The sequence below is a fragment of the Manis javanica genome, chromosome 3, assembly GCF_040802235.1.
Source record: "Manis javanica isolate MJ-LG chromosome 3, MJ_LKY, whole genome shotgun sequence".
Lineage (NCBI taxonomy): Eukaryota > Metazoa > Chordata > Mammalia > Pholidota > Manidae > Manis > Manis javanica.
Window position 1 is genome coordinate 39,865,166 of NC_133158.1, and position 24,103 is coordinate 39,889,268.

The 24,103-nt window shown below is 53.3% G+C and overlaps 1 protein-coding gene across 8 annotated transcripts in view; it reads right to left on the minus strand.

The window, feature by feature from the left end:
• The window catches only part of COL18A1 (collagen type XVIII alpha 1 chain), an 89,178-nt gene that overhangs the window by 35,517 nt on the left and 29,558 nt on the right, over positions 1–24,103 (minus strand). For 2 of the 8 annotated variants that reach the window (XM_037004970.2, XM_037004969.2), the window contains exon 1: positions 7,076–8,477. The exons of 2 other annotated variants lie outside the window; for them this stretch is intronic. In XM_037004970.2, the coding sequence (XP_036860865.2) occupies positions 7,076–8,450 (1,375 nt within the window). In that variant the 5' untranslated portion in view covers positions 8,451–8,477. Of the gene's footprint in view, positions 1–7,075; positions 8,478–24,103 lie in introns of those variants that run through there. 4 more of the 8 variants (XM_037004971.2, XM_037004973.2, XM_037004972.2 and 1 more) reach the window with 4 other exon arrangements.

The following is a 24,103-nucleotide window of genomic DNA, read 5'->3' on the forward strand; positions in this document are numbered from 1 at the left end:
ATCCCACCTGCAGTCTGGGTGTGGTCTACCTCCAAATTGTGCCTCACAAGGGGGAGAGTCTTTTGGGAAGGGGCTGTTGCTGTGCAGTTGTCCTGAGGAAGGCCTCAGTGGGCCAGCCTGAGTGGTATGCCAATGTGTGTGAGCGTGTGAGCACAGGGTGAGTGTAAATGCATGCTGTGTGTGTGCCTGGATGTGTGTGCCTGCGTGCTGGCGGTGGGTACATAGGGTCTGGCCCCTGAGCCCAGGGTTCCCAGGGCAGAGCAGAGGGAAGAAATGCCAAGTTCCAACTTCCTAACACACGCTGTACCTTTCAAAGAGCATCTTGAGAACAAAAAATGACAAGAGAAGGAAGAGACAAGAGCCACCCAGAGGAGGAGGTGCATTCTGGGTACCTGCCAAGGCTGGTCTTCCTCGGGCAGTGGCATCTCAGCTCTGCAGGCCCCAGGTTCCCGCCGTGCGGGCAGCACCGCCAGGGCTCCACCTCACTCCCATCCCTCATGCCTATCTCGTGCAGATGGGAAGCAGGGGACAGCCAGGCGCACCACAGACAGTAGCCTTGGTGGGACAGTGGCCTGGCCTCAGCACCTGCCATGGACAGATGGATCCCTGCAGGAAGACCTTGGGCTCTGGGAGGCCACGGCCCCTTCCTGCTCAAAGACAGGCATCGCTGTCACCAAGGTGGTGGCTGCTGTGACGGTCCTTTAGTATTAGAAGTGCATGGGGCCTGAGTACGCTGTAGGGTGATGTTCTAAGATTGGAAACCATGAGTCTTACCAGCCTGGAAGCCAACGGCCCTGGTGTCCCTGAAGTTAAACATGGATATGCCAGCACCACCCTTCCTTCTAGGCCAGCAAGAACTTTTACAAATTAAATAAGAATGCAAGATGTGGCAGCCATTGACTTCCAAGGCCAGAGGCAGCAGCTTGCTCCAGGGACCCCAGAGACGCACCACCAGCTCCTTCACAAAGTTCTCCATTTCATCTCCATGGAATTCTTCACGGCTCCTAATTGTGAATAAGCCTCTGAATGCCATGGCCTTGAGGTCACTGATTCAGTCTCCAGTCACAGGCAGTGAGTGAACCATGCGGCCACCTCCATGCAGACCTCCTTGCACTGTGGTCCCACCTGGGCTCCAGGCCCCGGCCCAGCTGTGCTGGGCAGGAAACCAGCGCCTCTCCGGAATGAAGGCTGTGCTGCCTTCTGAGGGCTCAGAGAAACACCGTCACAGGGATGCAGAGGGTGACACCTTTGGCAAGGTGGGGCCCCTCTTTTTAGCCACAGTCCCCTCAGATCAGGGAATCAGGGGACTTGCCTAGCTGAATACAGTTTCCTTTTCAGCAAGCAGACCAGTCATGACCAAGTGGGATTTATCCCAGGTGTGCAAGGCTGGTTCTGCATTCAAAAATCAATTAATGTAATCTATCACATCAGAAGGCTAGAGAAGAATTACATGACCATCTCAATAGATGCAGAAAAAGTGTTTGACAAAATCCAACCCCCATTCATGTTAAAAAGTCTCAGTAAACTAGGAATAGATCAGAATTTCCTTTACCTGACAAAGAATATCTACAAAAACCTACAGCTAGCATCATACTAAATGGTGATAAACATGATCTTTCCCACTAAGAGTAAGAACAAGGCAAAAGCGTTCCCCCTTACCACTCTTTTTCAAAATCATACTGGAAATTCATGCTAATCCAATAAGTCAAGAAAAAAAAATTAAAGTATAAGATTGGGAAGGAAGACATATAACTGTTCACAGATGGCATATCATCTATGTAGAAAATCCAAAAGAACTTATCAAAAAAAAACCCCAAACAACAAAAAAACCTGGGAACTAATAAATGATTATAGCAAGTTGCAGGATGTACGAATATACAAAAACCAACCATTTCCTATATACCAGTAATGAACAAGTGGATTGGAATAAAAAATACAATACCATTGACATTAGCAACCCCCAAAATGAAATACTTAGGTGTAACAAATATATATACAAGATCTGTACAAAGGAAACTACAAAACTCTGATGAATGAAATCAAAGAACTAAATAAATGCAGAGATATTCCATGTTCATAGACAGAACTGAATACTGTCAAGATATCCACTCTTCCCAACTTGATCTGTAGACTCAATGCCATCCCAACCAAAATCCCAGCAGGGTTTTTTGTGGGTATCAACGAACTGATCCTAAAGTTTATATGAAGAGGCAAAAGACCTGGAACAGCCAGCATAATATTGAAGAACAAAGTTGGATGACTGATACTACCCAACTTCAATACTTCCCATAAAGCTAAAAAGAATAGACACATGGATCAGTGAGACAGAACAGAAAGCCCAAAAATAGGCCCACATAAATACAATCTGCTGATCTCAATGAAGGAGCAAAGGCAGCCCAGCAGAGCCCACACAGGCTTTTCAACAATCGGTGCTGGGACAACTGGATGTCACATGCAAAAGAATGAATCTAGACACAGACCTTACCCCTTTCACAAAAATGTACTGAAAAAGGATGATTGATTTAAATGTAAAATGCAAAACTATAAAACTCCTAGGAGATAACGAAGGAAAAAGTCTTGATGACCTTGGATCTGCTGATGACTTTTTAGATTCAACACGAAAGGCACAATCCATGAAAGAAAGAATTGATAAGCTGGATGTCATTAAAATAAGAAACTTCTGTTCTTCAAAAGACGCATTGAGAATAAGAAGACAAGCAACAGGCTGGGAGAAAATATTTGCAGAACGTATTTCTGATGAAAGGAGAGATATCCAAAATATACAAAGAATACTTAAAACTCAACAACAAAAAAATGAAAAACCTGATTAAAAAATGGACAAAAGACCTTAACAGGCACCTCACTAAAGAAGACATAATAAACATGTGAAAAGATGTTCCAGGTCACATGTTATCAGGGAAATGCAAATTAAAACAATGACACCACCACACACCTATTACAATGGCCAAATCCAGACACTGACACCACCAAATGCTGGCGAGCATGGGGAGCAGCAGGAACTCTCATCACTGCTGGTGGGGACGCAGCACGGCACAGTCACTCTGGGGGCAGTGGGTGGCTTCTTACAAACTAAACCTTCTCTTTCTACATGATCTGGCAATCACACTCCTTGGGTGCTACCCAAGGGAGCTGAAAACATATGTCTACACAAAAACCTGCGCATGGTGTTCGTAGCACCTTTGTTCATCATCGCCAAAACTTGGAAGCAACCAGATGTCCCTAAATAGGTGGCTAAACAAACTGTTGTATATATAGACAATGGCATATTATTCAGCATGGAAAGGAAATGAACTATCAAGCCATGGGAAGACATGGAGGAAACATAAGTGCATATTATTAAGTGGAAAATGCCAGTCTGAAAGGCTACATATTGTATGGTTCCAACTCTATGACAGTTCAGAAAAGGCAAAACTATGGAGACAGTAAGATCAGGGGTCACCCAGGGGCTGAGGGGTGGGGATGAGTAGGCAGAGCACAGAACCTTCAGGGCAGTGAAAGGCTGTGTGACACTGTGCGGTGGGCACATGCCCTTGGACACTCACCCAGATGCATGGACCGCACACCAAGAGTCCACAGTGTGACCCCTCTGGACTTTGGGTGACTGCAGTGTGTCAGTGCATGTTCATCAACTGTGACAGATGTACCATCAGGTGGGGGATGTTGACAGTAGGGGAGGCTGGGCACTTTCTGTTCAATTTTTCTGTAAACCTAAAACCTTAAAAAACCAGGTCTTTTTAAAAGATCGGACAAATGATAACAAAAGTAAGCAAATATTGCAACACTGATATCAGATAAATCAGAATTCAGGCTGAAAGCCATTAAGTAGGGCAAGGCAAATAAGTGCTTTCTGACGATTCACTGGCGTGCAATGGGCCAGGGGCCACCTACGTGCACCGACAGTGGGGCCCCAGACACACAGCGTCAAGGGGAGAAAGTCCTCTCTCCTGAGGCAAGCCCCAAGACAATCTCTCATTCCACGCCCCTGCTAAACTAGAACATAACACTCAGTTAGATGTACATCGAGAGACTTCCTGTACCTTATAAAGCGTGTAAAGAAAGTTCTGTACCTGTCTGTCACTTTTTTATGCACAGTAGCAATTACAGAGTCAAAATGTCTGGGACAGGTGGAGACCCTAATCTCAATATCAAAGTAAAAAATATTCCGAGCACAAACATTGTAAAACACATCTAAGACTGTAAGACTGGACTGAAAGATAGTGAACATGTGGAGCACATGGAGAAGTGCTCCGTGTCCCTGGGCAGACACTTGCTATTGACAGCTGACTCATTGGTAGCATCCACATTTGTGCACACATTCAACACATTCAACTACCCAATCAAACCCTCAGGGGAATATTTCTGATGATCTAGAAGAGGAAATGCCCAAGGAAGTTCAATGAATCTTTGAAGAAGGTTGTGAATTTCCTGAGCGCAGGTCTGAGCTGGGCACTGCTATCACCTGGGGTCCAAATCAGACCGTGCCCTGTGCTTGGCCAATGTTGACTCACAAAGACAGGACTGACGAGGAGCGAACACTTAGGGATGGTGGGCAGGGCTGTGACGGCATCATCTGTTATCACGAGAGACCAGGAATGCCTACAGGTGTGCCCTGAGGAGGGGACTGAAGACAGCACAGAGCCACGCTCAGGAGCAAGGAGTCTGCCTGCAGGAATGCGTCAAGGAAGAGAGGAACTTCCTGATACACAGAGTGCAAAGAAGGAGCTGAGAGTCCACGCCCTTGAGTGGCGTGCACACATGGGCAGGCACATGCTGCACCGGCAGAATAACGGTCCCAGTGATGTCTGTTGCCATGTCTGGAAACCTGTGAAGGCTACTGTGCCCAGCGACAGGGACTCTGCTGACGTGATCAAGGTTACGGCCCTTGAGAAGGGGAGATGATCCAAATTTAATCACACCCTTAAAGGCACACATCTCTCCCAGCCAGGACTGGAGAAGTCCTGGCCCAGTAAGAAAAGCCCCAGCCAAGGAATGCTGGGCCTCCCGGAGCCAGAAGAGCAGGGGACAGAATCTTCCCTAGAGCCCCGAGGGAGCACAGTCCTGCCAGCACCTTGATTTGAGACCATTTCAGTCTGCTGACCTTAGGGCTGTAAGCTAATGCATCTGTGTTGTTTTAAGCCTCTAAGTTTGTACTCATGTATCACAGCAGCCGCAGGAAACTCATGCCCCACATCTGTGCGAATCCACAGGGGCAGGAAGGGCGCCCCACCCCAGCAGCCGGCAGGCCTTGGGAGCTGTGCTCAGCCCCTTCTGGTGGGGCCTGAACCTTGCTGACAGTGTTCACCAGCTGGTTCCAGGATAAAAATCCAACGCAGGAGGGAAGCAGTTGAGGACAAGAGGAAGCAGTAGAGAGGTCGCTGGGGTGGCAGAAGCAGGCTGGCATTTGCAGGTGTGGGGGAAGGACCACTCTGCGCTTTCTCCTCCTCAGGGCCTAGGCTGCATGTCTGCAGAACCTGCCCTGTCCAGGCGGAGGCCCACAGACACCTAACAGGAGTGGCTCTGGGAGGCGGCGTCCTGAGAAGTTCATGTACCTCACAGACTCGTCGAGGCTCCCGGGCCCTGGGCATGCTGCATGGGGTGGACAAGCCAGCCCCTCTCCAGTCACGCCTCTCTAGGAGCACGCAGTGGCCCCAGTAAAGGGGATGAGCCTCCCGTGTTCTCCAGTAATCAGATCAGAAAAAGGGGGACACTGGCAAGGGGGTAGAAGAGAGGTTGGCCAGGGATGCCAGGAAAGGGAACCATCACGAACAAGAATTGACTTGGACACACTGACACACAGAGCTCCTCCAGTCTGCGACCTGCCCCAGGTTGGTGAGGGTCTCTCCAGACACACATTTCAAGATAGAACAAACTGCATGGTACATGTGGCAATCACATACTCTTGATGAACCTAATCCACAGGTGATGCATGGATGGTAGATGGGTGGGTAGGTGAGCTGCCTGCACGAAATGTAATAGCAGTAATGGCTCAAGACTTGATTTCTCAACTGAGGAGTGTTCAAAAATGACTTCCCTGTGGCAGGAGGGACAGCTTCTTCAGGACAGTGTCAGGCAGATGGTCTCACGGGCCCCATGTGGAGGGTCTGACCTGACGCTGTTGAGGCATAATCTCAGGGCCATTTGCTCCCGCCCAGTGAGGCTGAAGGGGGCCTCTTGTCCACCTAGTATCCAGCACCAGCCTCCCTCAGAGCAGGAAGGAACACGTGCTGCAGAAGGTGCTGAGCTCGATGGACAGGATGGACTGCGGGGGAAACCCCGTTCTGGCTCTCCAGGGTCACACGTGATCCTCTAGCAGCAGTTTCATTCACTGCCTGGACACCAGAGCCACTGCCCGGGCATATGTGGAGAATTCAGTCACCCAAAAGGTCACCAAAGGTCAGAGAAAAGCAACACTGTTTTCTCTGAAGGTGGCCTTGTCTTCCTAAACCAAGTTAAACAGAAACTGTGAGCTAACTGCGTGTTAGACAGCAGTCACTGGTTCTGAGATCCATGGGAGAAAAAGTAGTGATTCAGGCCCAGCAGCCAGGAGGCCCAGCACCGGGCAGGCCCACGGCAGAGGGGCCCCTATACACCTGCCGGCACACCGCCCTCGGAGCATCGCGGTGACGAGATCACCGTGCAGCCCCATGCACAGGGCCACAGCAGTCCCCCACTGCCCTCCAGACGCCCAGCAAGGTGCCACGGGCCTCCACCTCCTGGGCTGGGGGCAGCGGCCAGAGCTTGGCAGGAGTTCAGGCTCCCCTGGGCACACCAGGCCGCCGTATGTGCCTCAGGTCGCCCTCCATGGCTGGGGCGTGGCCAGCTATCTCACAGCCCTGGGGAGCGCCAGAGGGCATGGTCACCCCTGATGCATCTGCCTAGGGTCACGCACAGGCCTCCTGCCTTCTCCAGACCTCAGCCCCCCACAAAGGCACACTGCACCCCCTCACCCCCAACGCTGTGAAGGGCCCAGTCAGGACTCAGCATCAGGGCACCTGGGCCAGGGTGGGCACCTGGGCCAAGCTCAGGGCAAAAGGAGGCAGTGGGGGGCAGTTACCTGCCGCCGGCCCAATGAACACACAGTGCCCGTCCTCCAGGGCCGGGAGCGAGGCGCAGGGAACGGGCAGCCCGCCCCCAGCCAGCTGGCTCCAGCACGCATCCTCCAGGGCCTCGCAGAACTGGCGGCAGGGCGGGGGGCCGGGCGGCGGGCAGGGCGGGGCCAGCAGCAGGCAGAAGAACCAGGCGAGGAAGCGGTGGCAGTGCGTCCGGAGGAGGCTCCCCCAGGCCTGCGCTGCTGCCTGCACCTCCTCACCACTTGCATGCCGGAGGTGGTTGGGCAGCCAGGAGCGCCCGATGCCCAGGTGGCCGCAGATGGGCAGGGAGGGTGGCAGGGGCAGGCAGCGGCCCGTGGGAGGCTGCCCGGCGGAGGCCAGCGGGTCAGCCCTGAGCAGCACAGAGTCATTAACAAGAGCAGGCCCCACAGAATTAGCCGCGTAGGGAGACCAAGCACCACTGTCCCCAATTAAAGCTGAGAGTGGGATGTGAGACAGTTCAGAGGGAGTGTCAGGGGAGAGAGCCGAGGGCCCGGCACGTGCGCCCAGCAAACCCGCCACCAGGGGAAGCGGCTGTGGCGTGCCCCTGCGGTATCCATGCTGCCGGCCGGGATGGGCCACAGACGAGAGTCCTTTGCTGTCTGAGTCCTGGAGCTGTCCCAGGGATGACTGGCCTTCCCAGGAAGGGGTCCCACCCGGCACAGAGGAGAGAGAAGCTCTACCTGGGGGTGGTGGTGGCACCGTGGGCTCCCTGAGCCATGCCTGGGGCCCACCCGCAGAGGAAGGTGGCTGGGGGGCCCCCGGCGGGGTGCTGGCCGCAGTCCCCTGGGAGTCCGGAGAGCTGTGCACCCCACTGCCCAGCCAGAGAGCAGCCGTGTTCTCCTGGGGGGGGCCGGATGGCCCAGGCAGAGCGAGGGGGTCTGTGGGAGTCGCAGAGTCAGGCATCTTGGCCCGGGTGGTGCTGTCGGTGGGAGTGGCGTTGTCCCACAGCCGGACGAAGCTCCGGATGCCCTGAGCCACGGTCAGGATCTTGGCTCCGACACCAGCAATGTTCTCCTCCTTTGTGTCCTGGCTCGTGGTGGAGGCAAGGGGGGCTGTGGAGGCTCTGTCCTGGTCAGCCTCCAGCCTTTCCAGAGGTGGCTCAGGGTTGGCAGGGGCTGTCCCCGGATTGGTGGGGGCATCCCGGGAGGCCACATGCGTGATGGTATTCTCTGTGGGCTGCAGAGAGGGACTGCTCCGGGACACAGAGACCAGGTCAGCTGTGGGCCCTGCTGTCCTAGTGGACCACAGCCAGTTCAGGCTCAGCAGGTCGACCTGGGCCGCAGTGAGGCAGCAGGTGAGCAGAAGCAGGCCGAGGCAGCCGCTGGGGTTGGGAGCCATCGGGGCTGTGTGCTCTGCGGAGCAGGGGGCCCGCGGCCGCCGCTGCTCCCGGAGGTGGGGCCAGCCCGGCTCCGCCCTCCCCGCCCACAGGCCTGCAGCCTGCTCCCCCGCTCATGTTTCCAGATGGCTCTTCCTTCCACCTTTTCATTCCCACATCAGAAAACGACACAAACCCCTAAATCAAGGTGACAAGCACCCGTGAAAACTTCTCACACCTCCTTAAAGCAGCCACAGACTCCAGGAGACCAAAGGAACACTTAAAGAACATTCTGTGGGCTTCCTGGCTTCCTCCACCATGAGCTGGAGGGCCTGTGGGCATGGAGGTACTCCTGTCTCCTGGGCAGGGCAGGGCCTCCTGGATTCCTGCTGCAGCCTGGTCTCTCTGTGCAGAGCCTGGCTCCAGGAGAAAGAATGCCCTTGGCTTGGTGTCCCCAGGGCATCTGCTTGGGCTGGGCCAGGAACCAAAGGACACTGAGGTGGCAGCCCCCCGAACCACTTGCCTGACACCCTCTGGGACTGAAGCTGCAGCAGAGAACAGCTCATTGGGCCTGGCCTAGGGCCACCGCTCTGCGGAAAACTGGAACTTGAAAAATGCTCACTTGCTATCCCAGTTCCTCTGTTGGGACTACTGCCTCTGAGACACCCCCATGCCCCCCGTGGCTCCCATGCCCCCAGGCTCCACCTGCTCAGAGAAGGCCACCATGGCCCTCTGCCCGCCACCCCCCCGCAGATGCCAGCCTGTCCCCAACCCTGCCAGCACCCAGCGGCAGCACCCAGCATGGGGGACACAGGCCTTCCTGCCTTTTTCATTCTTAGAACCTGCTCAGTGCCCGCTTCTCCCACGTGACCAGGGCTGGTCCCACTGGGTCCCAGGGTCCCCACCCACTCCCGAGGCCTGCAGGGCCCTCTGGGTTAAGTCTTGAGAACTGCTTGAAAGGGACGGGACACAGCAGCAGTTGGGCATCGGCAGGAAGGCCACAAAGGGCAGTGGACTCACGGAGATGGCTGTGCCATCGAGACCGGTTCCAGAAGGACCGACATCCTCTCACCCATGTGTAGAGTGGGTGCCCTGTGGGCTGTGAGGTGGGCTGGGAAAGCAAGCCCTGTCCGTGGCCCCTCTGCCTGCCCGGGGTGGGGGCAGGTCCTCTTGGGCACCTGGCTCCCACCACGCCTTGCCCCAGGCCTTGCCCCTCCTGCCTGCTGTCCAGAGGCCACCATCAGCTCCAAGCCCTTCTAGAGCACCCCACGCTCAATGCCGGTGCACTCTGCGTGGCCCCACAGCTCCGCCCCCAGCACTTGGCCCCACCAGGAGGCGGCGTGACGAAGTGCTGCTGTGAGCCTCATCGCACACGTGCTCACACGTGTCCACACAACACTCCACACACACACGCATGCTAACGTGCACACTATCACATGCATGCTCACATGTTCATGTGTGTGCATACGCAATGCATGCAAATGCACATTCATGTTCACACCTGCACAGATGCACTCACTTGTGTGCATACACATGCAAACACATGCTCTCCCTCGTGCTCACACACACCCACTTGCATGGTCACGCAGATAGTGCTGTGTAGGCAGGTCCCCAGCAGGCTGTTGCTGCAACAGGCCCACATCCCCTCCCTGGGGGCTGCGGCAGGGTCCCAGATGGCAACTCAGTTGCTGTCACTGAGCAGCCCCACCGGGGGCCCTGAGGCAGTTCCATGTAAAGGCTCCTGTCGACAGCTTCTTCTGCTGGTGTTGGGCTTGTTGCTGACTTCAAGTCACCCATGGGGATGGAGGAGGTAAAGTGAGTTTTGAGAAAAATCCATTGGAATACTTAAAGCACAAATACCTTTGGTTCTGCGCCAAAAGCACTGGCTTCTCCAGGGACCCAAGTCCAGAAAGGCCCTTGGCTGTCCTTACAAGCCATCACACGACACCCATCTCATCGCCATCACCCCTGACAAGTTGCTGCGGGATCTGGATCTGTGGCCGACGGGCTGACCCGGCAGCTCCAGGCCAGCCTGCTGCGAGGAGTGCAGGTCAGGAGCTGGCTGGGCCCTCGGGGAGCAGGGGCTGATCCCCCACTTGGTAACGACGTCAGAAGTCAGAGTGTCAGCTCTGCAGCAGGCCTCGGAGGCGCCTTCCCGTCCACTCCAGCCTTGCCCTCCACTAGGAGCTGGCCCCCAGCACTACCTCCCTGTGCAGGTGGCTACCCCAGGGGCACAGGGGTCATGACCAGGTCGCTCCTGGAGAAGTGTCCAGCACCCGTTTCCCCAGACTCAAACCAAACGTCCATAGCATGGAGGACCCCTCTTCCCAAGCCCCTCATGCTCCCCGCAGAGACAGAGTCCCTTCCCATGGATGGCTCAGTGCTGGGGCCCACCCCAGATACCTGAGCTAGTGTGGCCCTGACGGAACTGCCCTGCTGACAGCAGTGGCCGCCATCCCTCAGCCACTCCGGGGGGGACATGGCATCACTAATCCATCCACAAGCCCTAAAGGTATCAAAAGGCCAAAGAGTGCCAGACAAGAGGCTGGGTGAGGGGTGCACAGGCTGGGGGACAGGGTTCAGGCTGACACCCCAGAGGGAGGTCCTTCCGGGGCAGGTGCCCTGTCCCATGTGCGACCTGGCTTCCCCTCCCACCTCCTCTGCCCACCACCTTCATGGGAGGCATTTAAGTGCAGTTTGGAATATTCCTGGGTGACCAGTCAGAACACAGACATGCATGCCCGTGGATGCCTGGGCGGAGTCCCTCCTTCCTGGCACAGGGGGAGGCGCCTGGCTGGCCTTCCTGCAGCCCCACAGCCCCGCCACGGTGACTGCCATCTGAGTAGGGAACACGTGTGTCAGGGAGACATGGCGGGACTGCAGGGGGTGGCGAACGCAGCTCCAGTGAGGCAACCGTGGGCCCAGGGGGATGCCTGTGACTCTTCGTGGAGGTCCTCCAGCAGGACCCCGGCGCAGATGGAGAGACCACACCAGGGATGGCCCTGGTCTGAAGGCCCTGCACCACCATCACCCCACAGCTGCCTCTCAGGGAGACAGGCTGTGCACCTGCCCACTGTCCCCATCGGCCGTGGGAAGGTTTCAGAACACTCCTGACGCAGGAAGCCAAGTTACTGCACTGAGTCCTCACGGAGGTGACAGAGGCAACATTTAATCCCAAGTCCCCCAGCGAGCACATGCGGATGGGCGTGTCATCCCTGGAAGCCAGAGGGGATGTGGTGAGAATGTTGTCAGTGCCCGGGGCCCCCTTTGGCAGAGCCACAGAGCAGGGGCCATTCGCCCAGGGCAGCCCTGTTCGTGGCTCTGGGAGGCCTGCGCGATTTCCCTTCGTCTGGCGTCAGTTACGAGGGGCAGGCCAAGGGGACTCCTCAGGAAGTGCCCAGGGCAGATTGTCTCCGGGGAAGCCTGAGGCACAGCTGAGACAATGCATGCGTTTATCCCAGCTTCCAGAGCAGCCGGGTAGAGAATGCACCTGACCACAAATGCAGGCACCAAGACGGCAGACACCCACACCTGTCGGGGACACCCTCTGGGGCTCTCACGCAGCTCTTGCTGATGTGGAGTGGCCCTTCACCAGGAGCAAGCCCAGCCCTGGCCACCAGCAAGCATTCAGGAGCACAGAGAGTCAGGAATTCCTGGTGAGCTAGGGATTCACCACATCAGTGACCAAAAGCCAGCAGCCGAACAATCTCTGCCATGGGCTCCATCTGGCAAACTCTTACGCACCCCTCAATACCCCATGCCCTGTGCCTGCTATCCTGCAGCCCCTGGATTGGATCCTGTGTTGGTGGTGATGCCCCCTCCTTCTGCTCTCTGTTAACCTGCACTCAGATTTCAGTTGCTGGTTCCTGAGGTTAGGCGAGGGTCCTGTGTGGGGGGTTCCTCCCTGACACTCTGCCTTCCCACGCCTGCAGAACTGCCTCTGATGACTGTCAAAACTGAGCTGGAGGAATGCTAGATTTCTGTCTGAAGGCTCCTTGATATTACCAAACACAGCGAGGGCATTAGTTTAGATAAAGGACAGAATCCTGAGCGGAGAGGCGTGAACGGTCAACAGCAAGGGGCAGCTGCTGCTTTCACAGGCTTCTGAGAACATCTCGGGGGCACCTCTGTACCTAGTGGGCACCTGGCCGCCCGCTCCATCCAGAGACGCCTCCTTTCCCTTCCATCCGTCACACACAGCAGCTCACGTGTCAAGTCAGCCGACACCCCTCACCTGTTAATTCATCTCCAGGACTCCCACATGTCCGTGTGTGTCTGTAGGTGTGGATGTGTGACTGTGCCTCGCTGTGTACATGCTTGTGTCTGTGCACACACACATGTCATGTATGTACGTCTGTGCCTGTATGTGTCCACCCACTCCCGTGCAGACAGTTTTCCCGAGATCCCTGGACACCTGGGGGGCTCCAGGGCCTGCACAGGCAGACCTGCAGGCCAGGGTGTGAGGCTCTGCCTGGGGGTCTGCACAGCTGCTCACAGGTGTCCCAGGGCGGGGCACTAGGGCTTTGCACACCTCTGCTGGCATGGCTCTCCTTCTGCAAGAGGCTCCAGGTCCACAGCCTTCTCAGTGCCGCGCAGCCCGTCTGGACCCCTCTGGCCAGGATGCATGCAGCACGGAGCACCCAAGGGTGGACCCGGAGACTCACCCAGCCAGGGGCCATGTGCTGTGGGCTCACTTTCAGCTCTTCTGTGATGAAAACGCGACCTCCCTCTCGGTAGTGCAGCTCGTTGTAAGCGCCTGGATGTGCTGCCCAAGATTCATGGTGGCCTTTCGGGGCCACAGTGACAAAGGGCGCAGCTCTGGAGGTGGGCCGGAAGGCGGCCTGCAGGGAGGGGCTGCTGGTGCCTCCCTGGGCCTCTCGTCCATGACACTACCCAGGTTTGGGGTGGCTGTGAGGTCCAGGAGGCGTGGCCAGGGCACCTGGCCTCCCAGGGGGACACCCGGTTACCCGAGGAGCCCGTCCCACCCCCACCAGGGCTGCTGAGCACACGGACCTAAAGATCGACGGCAGCAGCAGACACTGTGACCCCCCGTCTAATTCGTAACCACCAGGCCCTCCTCCTAGTCCTCCGCAGGGCAAGGGGTGCAGAGACGCCCTGGCCTTTCTCCTCTTCCCAGACCACCTCCCTCAGCAGAAGCCCGCACGTGCCTGAGGCTCTGGCGTCCCCACTGCCAGGCGGAGGGCCAGGGCTGCCTGGTGGGAGGCGTTCTCCCAGCCGTCAAGCCCAGCCCTCCACAGGGTGAGAGGAACCCATGGGGGCCCTCTGGCTCCTGATAGGCCCCCTGTGGTGCCCGGCCCTCAGCAGGGTGGGTGCTCCCCCCACCCCCCTACCACCGGCTCCAGGCGGCCAGATGCACATGAGGCCTTGGGTCCCCTCGGACCCCAGGGAGCCTGTCTTGGGAAGCTACCATGCAAATGGAGAGTCTCGCCGGGAAGGAGCACCAGCAGAGAGGGCGACGGGTCAGAGAGCAGATCCGCAGGGCACTAGGTCTCTCAGCATGGCCGGCAGTGGCCCCAGCAGCACCTGCCACCCCTGCCTCTGATGAATGGCCACAGGGAGGACGTGCAGTCACCTGTCCAGGGCCCTCACCCACAGCCTCAGTCCAAACTCGGGGAAGCAGCTGGACCAGTCAGGCCACAGGGAACTTCGCTGGACAGCTGGCTGGGCTCTCCAGCAACGTCTACACCAGGAAAGAAGGCAGGGGTGCTGTCCAGAGTGCAGGAGCCAAGGGGCAGGACCACTGAGGGCGATGCAGGGCCTCAAGGTTTCCGGGGCCGCCGAGCGGAGGTGCGAGCCTGCTCCAGCCAGGATGTTGCTGGGACTTGAATGTGGTCTGTGCATCAGAGGCCGGGAGAGACTGCTGTGAGTGCCCTTGCCGTAGGGGCGCACGTAGAGGTGCTGAGGGAACCAGCCAGGACACTGCAGCTCACTACCAAGACTGTGCATGCTTGCACACAGGTGTGTGCATGTGTGTGGATGTGTGCAGGGCCGTGTGCTTGCACAGACGCCCCCATGTACATGTGGATACGTGTGTCCATGGATGTGCTAGAGGAGAGGGCCTGGGAAAGGCGGCGATGTGAGCACCTATCGTCGAGGTGAAGGATTCAGGGGACTCAACCTTCCATCTTCCTTGTAGGTCTGAAAGGCTCTGCTGTGAAGGCACACAGGCTCCTCCCTGACGTCCTCCTGGGCGCCCCGTCCATCAGTCTTATCTCCGGAAACACACATGACTCAGCCAGGCTGGCAGGAACTGCTTCCAGACCCTGATCCCATCCCAGGGCTCCGCGAGGGCACATCCTGCGAGCCTGCGAACCCCCTGGTAGGTTGCCAGGCAGAGAGGCAGGCGCCTCTGCCTTCCAGGGAGCACCAAAGCCGGGAGCGCCTGGGTGCCGCAGCGGGCCAAAGAGGGTCACCTGCTCTCTTACTTGACCGTATAACTTAGGTTTCACTCACACAGGACAAAAAGTCCACACATGCTTTCGGAGGCAAATGCCGGAGCCCGCAGGAGCCATCCAGGTCCAGCCCAGAACAAAGCGGGTGCTCTTACAGACCCTAAGAACCCCGTGAGAACCCAGGGCCCCGCCTCGCCCCTCCTTTCCGGAACTGCTCGGGTGTCCAGGTGCCTTCAAGTTCCATCCGGAGTCACACAGCGGATTCTGGCAGCCTGGCACCAGCTCTGCTGTGTGCGGCACCATCCCAATTAGCCACATTAAGTCTCCTGATTCGTGAACCCGGAGGTGTTTCCGTTTATTTAGATCTTCCTCAATTTCTCTCAACATTGGTTTCCAGTTTTCAGAGTATAAGTGTTGCACTTGTTGAATTCGTTCTTAAGTATTTTAGTCTTTCTCATGTTCTTGTAACTGGAATTTTTTTTCTTAATTTCAATTTTGGATTGTTTGCTGCAAGCGCATGGAAATGCAACTGATTCTGTGTATGGGTCTTATACCCTGCAACCTTGTTGACCTTCCCAGCGGTGACAGCTTTTTCATGGGTCCTTAGAACTTTATATCTGTAAGACCACGCTATTCATGAACAGGACGGTGCGGACTGCAAGTGATGAGAGCAGGCGTCCTTGTCTCGTCCCTAGTCTCAGGAGGGAGCACCCAGCTTTCACCAGGAGGTGGGGTGTGAGCTGCAGGTTTGGGGGAGGTGCCTTTCATTGGATGAGGAAATTCCTTTCTATTCCTAGTTGTTGAGAGTTTTTTTAAAATCAGGAAATGATGTTCAATTCTGTCAGAGGTCTTTTCTATGTCTTTTGAGGTGATCGTGTGATTTTTGTCGTTATTCTGTTGATGCAATGCATTACAGTGGTTTAGACATTAAGCCAGCTTAGCATTTCTGGGATAAAGCCCACTTGGTCATGGTAATTAGCTGTTTTTCTATTTTGCTGGATTTGGTTTGCTAGTATTTAAGGATTTTTGTGTCCACATTCATCAGAGTCACTAGCCTGTAGTTTTCTTTTTTTTTTTCTTTTTTTTTTTTTTTGAGAGGGCATCTCATATTTATTGATCAAATGGTTGTTAACAACAATAAAATTCAGTATAGGGGGGTCAACGCTCAATGTACAATCATTAATCCATCTCAAGCCTAATTCTCGTCAGTCTCCAATCTTCTGAAGCATAACGAACAAGTTCTTACATGGTGAACGAATTCTTACATAGTGAATAAATTCTTACATGGTGAACAGTACAAGGGCATTCATCACAGAAACTTTCGGTTTTGATCATGCATTATGACCTATAAACAATCAGGTCAAATATGAATATTCGTTTGATTTTTGTACTTGATTTATATGTTGATCCCACATTTCTCCTATTATTATTATTATTTTTATTTTTAATAAAATGCTGAAGTGGTAGGTAGATGCAAGATAAAGGTAGAAAACATAGTTTAGTGCTGTAAGAGAGCAAATGTAGATGATCAGATGATCAGGTGTGTGCCTATGGACTAAGTATTAATCCAGGCTAGACAAGGGCAGCAAGACATTCACGGATGCAGAAGATTTCTCTCAAAGCAGGGGGGATGAGGTTCTGAGCCTCACCTCTGTTGATCCCCAAATTCTCACCTGATGGCCCCCCTGTGACTGTGTCTGTCTCAGGTTGTTCCTCCCTTGAGGAATCTTACCCATCTCTCGCTAACCAGTCATCTTCCAGGGCCATACAGGGAAATGTAAAGTTGGTAAGTGAGAGAGAAGCCATATTGTTTGCAAAGGTTAGCTTTTTACTTCTTTGCAGATTTATGCCCTGTGGCTTCTATGCCCAGCACTTGTCTCGAGGTATCTTTACCACCTGGAGGAATTATGATACTCGGTAATTTCGATATGAGGCACGAATTCTATTTAAGGGTTGTAATTAGGAAGAAAGAAGAAAAGCTACAGATGTAGCATATGGAAGGAAACATGGGAGGATTGATTATTTCTTTGACATATCTTCTTGTAGAGTACCTTAAGTATGTATAGGTTTTAAACTACTAACTAATTTGTACACACATATTTACATAATAGGAATACGGTGACATAAACGAAGCAAATCAGTAATTACCATCCATCTCCAGTGAAGCCAAGAAAACCATTTAGGCACCGTAGGCATTTGTGAAAATTTATCTATGATATGATGGATATTGTCCAACTGTACTTGAACCATCAGACAAATTAAAGCAGCCCACTTCTGGGATCTGTTCGCATCCCATATGTTCTTTTAACCCTAGATAGTCTATAGTCATAAGATTTTGGAGTGCTACAACTTGCACCCTTCCCAACTCCTGGTTGAGTTCCAACAGTACAGATCCGGTCAAATTCGTTGTCTCACTGTATGCACATGCCAGCCTAGACATCTCCCTCCTCATTCCAATGGCAAGTCCAGGAAACGGTGGGGTGGACCCAGCCACAACCACAGCATCGCCCGGATCCCTGTGGAGGCTTTTTGATGATCATCCCCTGGCACGAGTCCTCCAGAGAGTGCTGATGCCGGAAGCTCCTCCTCATATCGTATCTTAGTTCATTTTCTGGGTATCCAAGCTAGGCCTTGATCTTCTGCATAGAAACAAACAGACCCTTTGCCCACACTTTGACATGCCCTCTATACCACTGTGCAGAACTCATTGGAGGTCAGCACACAGTAACTGCTTTTTTTTTTTTTTTTTTTAATTAAGAGAAAGGAATATTATCAGAAAAGAGTACCTCCATAGCTGATCATCTGACACCCTTTAAGTGATCAACATTAAGGATATTTAAAGCATGCATTGATCTTTGATTTACCAATAGTTTTATCCTATCAAGGAGTAATCCCCCTTTTCTTTCTTTCTTTCTTTTTTTTTTTTTTTAAATTTTTAGTCTACACTTACATGAAGAATACTATGTTTACTATGCTCTCCCCTATATCTGGTCCCCCCTAACAACCATATTACGGTTACTGTCCATCAGCTTAGCAAAATGTTGTAGAGTCACTACTTGTCCTCTCTGTGTTGTGCAGCCCACCCTCCCCTTTCTCCCTCCCCCCCATGCATGCTAATCTTAATACCCCCCTTCTTCTTCCCCCCCATCCCTCCCTGCCCACCCATCCTCCCCAGTTCCTTTCCCTTTGGTACCTGTTAGTCCATTTTTGGGTTCTGTAATTCCGCTGCTGTTTTGTTCCTTCAGTTTTTCCTTTGTTCCTATACTCCTCGGATGAGTGAAATCATTTGGTATTTCTCTTTCTCTGCTTGGCTTATTTCACTGAGCATAATACTCTCCATTTCCATCCATGTTGCTTCAAATGGTTGGATTTTTCCACTTCTTATGGCTGAGTAGTATTCCATTGTGTATATGTACCACATCTTCTTTATCCATTCATCTACCGATGGACATTTAGGTTGCTTCCAATTCTTGGCTATTGTAAATAGTGCTGCGATAAACATAGGGGTGCATCTGTCTTTCTCAAACTTGATTGCTGCGTTCTTAGGGTAAATTCCTAGGAGTGGAATTCCTGGGTCAAATGGTAGGTCTGTTTTGAGCATTTTGATGAACCTCCATACTGCTTTCCACAATGGTTGAACTAATTTACATTCCCACCAGCAGTGTAGGAGGGTTCCCCTTTCTCCACAGCCTCGCCAACATTTGTTGTTGTTTGTCTTTTGGATGGCAGCTATCCTTACTGGTGTGAGGTGATACCTCATTGTAGTTTTAATTTGCATTTCTCTGATAATTAGCGATGTGGAGCATCTTTTCATGTGTCTCTTGGCCATCTGTATTTCTTTTTTGGAGAACTGTCTGTTCAGTTCCTCTGCCCATTTTTTAATTGGGTTATTTGTTTTTTGTTTGTTGAGGCGTGTGAGCTCCTTATATATTCTGGACGTCAAGCCTTTATCGGATCTGTCATTTTCAAATATATTCTCCCATACTGTAGGGTTCCTTTTTGTTCTATTGATGGTGTCTTTCACTGTACAGAAGCTTTTCAGCTTAATGTAGTCCCACTTACTCATTTTTGCTGTTGTTTTCCTTGCCTGGGGAGATATGTTCAAGAAGAAGTCACTCATGTTTATGTCTAAGAGGTTTTTGCCTATGTTTTTTTCCAAGAGTTTAATGGTTTCATGACTTACATTCAGGTCTTTGATCCATTTTGAGTTTACCTTTGTATATGGGGTTAGACAATGGTCCAGTTTCATTCTCCTATATGTAGCAGTCCAGTTTTGCCAGCACCATCCGTTGAAGAGACTGTCATTTTGCCATTGTATGTCCATGGCTCCTTTATCAAATATTAATTGACCATATATGTTTGGGTTAATTTCTGGGGTCTCTAATCTGTTCCACTGGTCTGTGGCTCTGTTCTTGTGCCAGTACCAAATTGTCTTGATTACTATGGCTTTGTAGTAGAGCTTGAAGTTGGGGAGTGAGATCCCCCCTACTTTATTCTTCTTTTTCAGGATTGCTTTGGCTATTTGGGTTCTTTGGTGTTTCCATATGAATTTCTGAATTATTTGTTCCAATTCATTGAAGAATGTTGCTGGTAATTTGAGAGGGATTGCATCAAATCTGTATATTGCTTTGGGCAGAATGGCCATTTTGACGATATTAATTCTTCCTAGCCATGAGCATGGGATGAGTTTCCATTTATTAGTGTCCCCTTTAATTTCTCTTAAGAGTGACTTGTAGTTTTCAGAGTATAAGTCTTTCACTTCTTTGGTTAGGTTTATTCCTAGGTATTTTATTCTTTTTGATGCAATGGTGAATGGAATTGTTTTCCTGATTTCTCTTTCTATTGATTCGTTGTTAGTGTATAGGAAAGCTACAGATTTCTGTGTGTTAATTTTGTATCCTGCAACTTTGCTGTATTCCGATATCAGTTCTAGTAGTTTTGGAGTGGAGTCTTTAGGGTTTTTTATGTACAGTATCATATCATCTGCAAATAGTGACAGTTTAACTTCTTCTTTACCAATCTGGATTCCTTGTATTTCTTTGTTTTGTCTGATTGCCATGGCTAGGACCTCCAGTACTATGTTAAATAACAGTGGGGAGAGTGGGCATTCCTGTCTGGTTCCCGATCTCAGAGAAAATGCTTTCAGCTTCTCGCTGTTCAGTATAATGCTGGCTGTGGGTTTATCATATATGGCCTTTATTATGTTGAGGTACTGTAGTTTTCTTTTTTGTGTGTTATCTTTGCTGCTTTGGGGATCCAGGAAATACTGGCCTCATAAAATGAGTTGGGGAAGTGTTTACCTCTCTTTTATTTATTTAATTTTGTGGAAGAGTTTGTGAAGAATGGATTCTTCTTTAAATGTTTTATAGGGTTCCACAGCAAAGCTAGACTTTTCTTTCTGGGTAGTTTTTGGATGACTAAATGAATCTCTCCACTTATTGAAAATCTATTCAAATTATCTATTTTTGATTGAGTTTCAGTGGTTTGTGTCTTCAAAGGAATTTGTCACTTCCATTAAACTTATCTAATTTGTTGACATACAAATGACATATTCATTGTATGGGTTAGAACAAAGCTCACACTCTCAGTTTTAAAACTTAATACAAAGCTACAGTTACCAAGACAGGACAGTACAGGTGGGAGGACAGACACACAGACCAGTGGGACAGAACTGAGAGCCCAGAAATAAACTCACAGATCAACAGCCAGCTGATTTTCAACCAGAATGCCAACGCCACGGAAGGGACTGCACGTTCACACGTGGTGCTGGGACACCTGGATAGCCACAGGCAAAGTCATGAAGTCACACCCTTGCCTTACACCATATATAAATCACTTAAAATGTATTGAAGACCTAAATGTAAGACTTGAAACTATAAAACTCTTGGAAGAGAATATAGGAACAAATCCTCACAACCTTGGATGGTGAAGGGGTCCCTAGATAGGACACACAAAGCCTAAGCTACTGGGAAAACATCAATTGACTGGGTTTCAAACTGTTGTGCTTCAAAGAACACCATCACGAAAGTGAAAAGACAACCCACAGAATGGAGAAAATATTTTCGGATCGTATATCCAGAAAGGGGCTTGTATCTAGAATACATAAAGAACTCACACAACACAACATTAACAGCAAATCATTCGATTCAAAAGCAGGAAAAGCTCCTGAACAGACATCCCCCCAAGGCAGGTGCACAAGCGCCAGCAAGCCCACGAGAAGATGCTCAACAGCCGCAGCCAGCAGGGAGACGCAAACCAAAGCCACAGCCACAGCGAGACCACGCCATAGACACGGGACGGCGAGAATCAGAAAGCTGGGTCGCAACAAGTGATGGTGAGGTGGGGAGGAACCAGAACCTCACGCTTTGCTGGTGGGCACGTAAAACAGCACAGCCACTCGGGAAAACTGTCAGGCAGGTCCTCAAAGGCCTCAACAGAGTCACCCTATGACCCAGCAATTCCACTCTAGATGCACACCCACGGGACACGAGAACACGTCCACACAAAAACCTATACACGAATGTCTATGATAGCATTAATCATAACAGTCAAAAGGTGGAAACAATACAAATGTCCATCAGTTGACTGGATTGGCACAATGTGCTGCACCCACCTGGGGGAATATGACAGCCACGCAGAGGAGCGAGGCCCTGCCACCTGCCACCACACGGATGTGCCTGGAGCACTGTGCTCAGTGAAAGGCCGCCCGAAAGGGCCGCACATTGTGTGATTCCATTTACACGAAATATCCATAACAGGGAGATCCAGAGAAAGTAGGTTGGTGGCCGTTTCGGGCTGGGGGTGGCTGCCAGCTCCTCATGCCCGGTGAGGGCGTCTGTCCTGTGCCCGCTGCCGTTCACTCTTTTCTTTCCAAGGGGGCATCTGCCTTTTTCTTACAGCTCAGGGTACGGACACTGGGGCGTCTTTGCCAACAGTGAGCTTCCCACGCGTTACCAGCAGGCTCTTTGAGGGAACACAGGGTGGCTACTGAACTAAAGTCCCCATGGGCTCAGTGCACGCTGGTGCCCCTCGTCCTGGCTGTTGTCACATTCGCTGAGCTGCTCGTGGCCAACACTGGGCGCTCACTCCGGCGAGGTGCACCAGACCATGCGGCAGCCTGGCAATCCTAAGTCTCCACCTGCCGCCAGCAGCTACACTCAGGAAGCTGGAGCCCAGGGAAGGCAGGCGGCCTGGGGGTGGGCTGGGGCTGCAGGCTGCTGGCCTCTGGAAGGATTCTCCACCTCTGAGGGCACATTCCCCCCACTGGCTCAGCAAGTGCCTCCTGAGCTCCTACTGTACACACAGCCTTCCTCTTCACGCTGAAGACACATTGGCTGTGCGGTGGGAAGGTTCACCAAGTGGACACAGAAAGGCACCTAGACAGAGCAAAGGACATCGGGCTGACAGACCCAAACCCGGGCATGGAACAGAGGCGAGGTGCCTCCTGGAAGATGATGGAAAGGAGAAACACCCCATAGCCCCCAGCTATGGGCACACACAGCCACTCTGGCCTAGAACTACGGGCACACACGGCCACCCCGTGGCCTAGAACTACGGGCACACACAGCCACCCCGTGGCCTAGAACCGCGAGAACACTGGGGAGGACAGGGAGCTTGGCTCATTCCCCCCCTGCCTGTCCCCCAGAGGGCAGGGCTGCTGGACAGGGGAAGGCCGGGGAGCCGCCGGTTAGCTTTAAAGGGCTTGGCAGGTTGCTCATTAACTGGATTTTCAACGGAAGGCTGGCCTGCAGGCTCACACGGCCAGGTTCCTAGGAGATGGGGGTGCAGAAGTGGTTGCCCTGCCTGGCGCCCAGTCCATGGCTGCTGTGCCTCAGTCCCATGGGGGTGCTGGGGAAAGGGCCAGCTGAGGGCCAGCACCCCGAATCAGCCAGAACCCCGAGCGCCGCACACACTGGGCCCCTGTGGGGGCCGGAGCCACGTGACTGACAAGGGCCCTGGCCCCTGACATGGATCGCCAGGCAGCAGTCCCCGGGCCTGGGTCTGCCTCCATCTCCTCCTGCAGAGAAAGCACCTAGAAATAGCTGCACACGGTGAGAACACGCAGGGCATGGAGGGGCCACTGAACCCACGGCAGGCACTGCCCCATGGACAGGGAGGGACCACAGCTGGCTCCGTCACACACACGCTGACCTGGGCAGACGGTGGCCCCTGAAGGCGCCAAGCTCCCAGGCTCCCAGGGCATCCACAGAGCCACCCAGCGCTCTGGGGTCACCCCTTCAGAGCAGGACCCTGGCTCCCTTCCAGTGCTGCCCTCTGGGAACAGGGCACCAAGTCAGCAGGTGTGGGAGGCCAGCCACCTGCCCCAGTGCCTGGCCTGGGTGTGCTTATCAGCAGGAGGGTTGGCACCACACTGCCTGATGCATAGCCATCCAATGCAACGGAGGAGGCTGGGGCAGGCGGGGCCAGGGCAGGAGCTGGGTTCCCAGGGCCAGGGGCTTCCCCGTGGGTCTGTGTGTCCACACGAGTGATATAGGGCAGGGCCACAGCCATGGGCTCTGCCATTCTTGGCCTGCTCTTCCTGGGTAAGGGTAAAATAAAACTCACGCGCAATTTTAAAAAAAGGAGAAAAAGAGCAAGATACAGGCATTGAGAAGGCCAGCAGTTTTGCCTCACACACACCCTGTGCCATGGCGGGTGGGCAGCACCTAGGGTGGCCTGGGGGGCTGCCTGGGCAGAACTGGCCCACTCAAGGGCACCCAGGCTCCGGGGCTTCGCGGACAGGGCGAGTGCGTCTCTGTGGGGCCACACCGCATTCAGGCCTCCCAGAATCCACTGCCCTCCTTGGGCCTGCACTGTCCTTGAGTCAGCCCGTCCCGTCATCCCCTCCAGGCCCTCCACATGCCCCCGCTGGCCTGTTCTGCGGGTGCCCGGCACCACAGTGGCCTCCACTGGGGGCAGCCTCCCATCACCAAAAACTCGAGCCCAGGAACTTGATCTCACCCCACCTGGACCTTGGCAAGGAGAGGCCAGGGGACCCAGCTTGGCCATAGCTATCCACTTGGGGTCAATACAATGTGTCTCCACCCTGCTCTGGCCTCAAGCAGTCCAGGCCCTGCTCTGGGTGTTGGGGAAGCAGAGGGCAATTCAAGTCCCTGGCCCTTGGCCGCCGGGCCCCACGGAGGCTGCAGTGAGTTCCAGGAATGCAGGCAGAATGAGGGTGCAAATAACCGTGAGCGCAGGGTTGCAGGTTGGGAGCCCCCAGCTGGTCCCTGCTGCTCTGGGGTTTGGTTCTGGGGACAGCA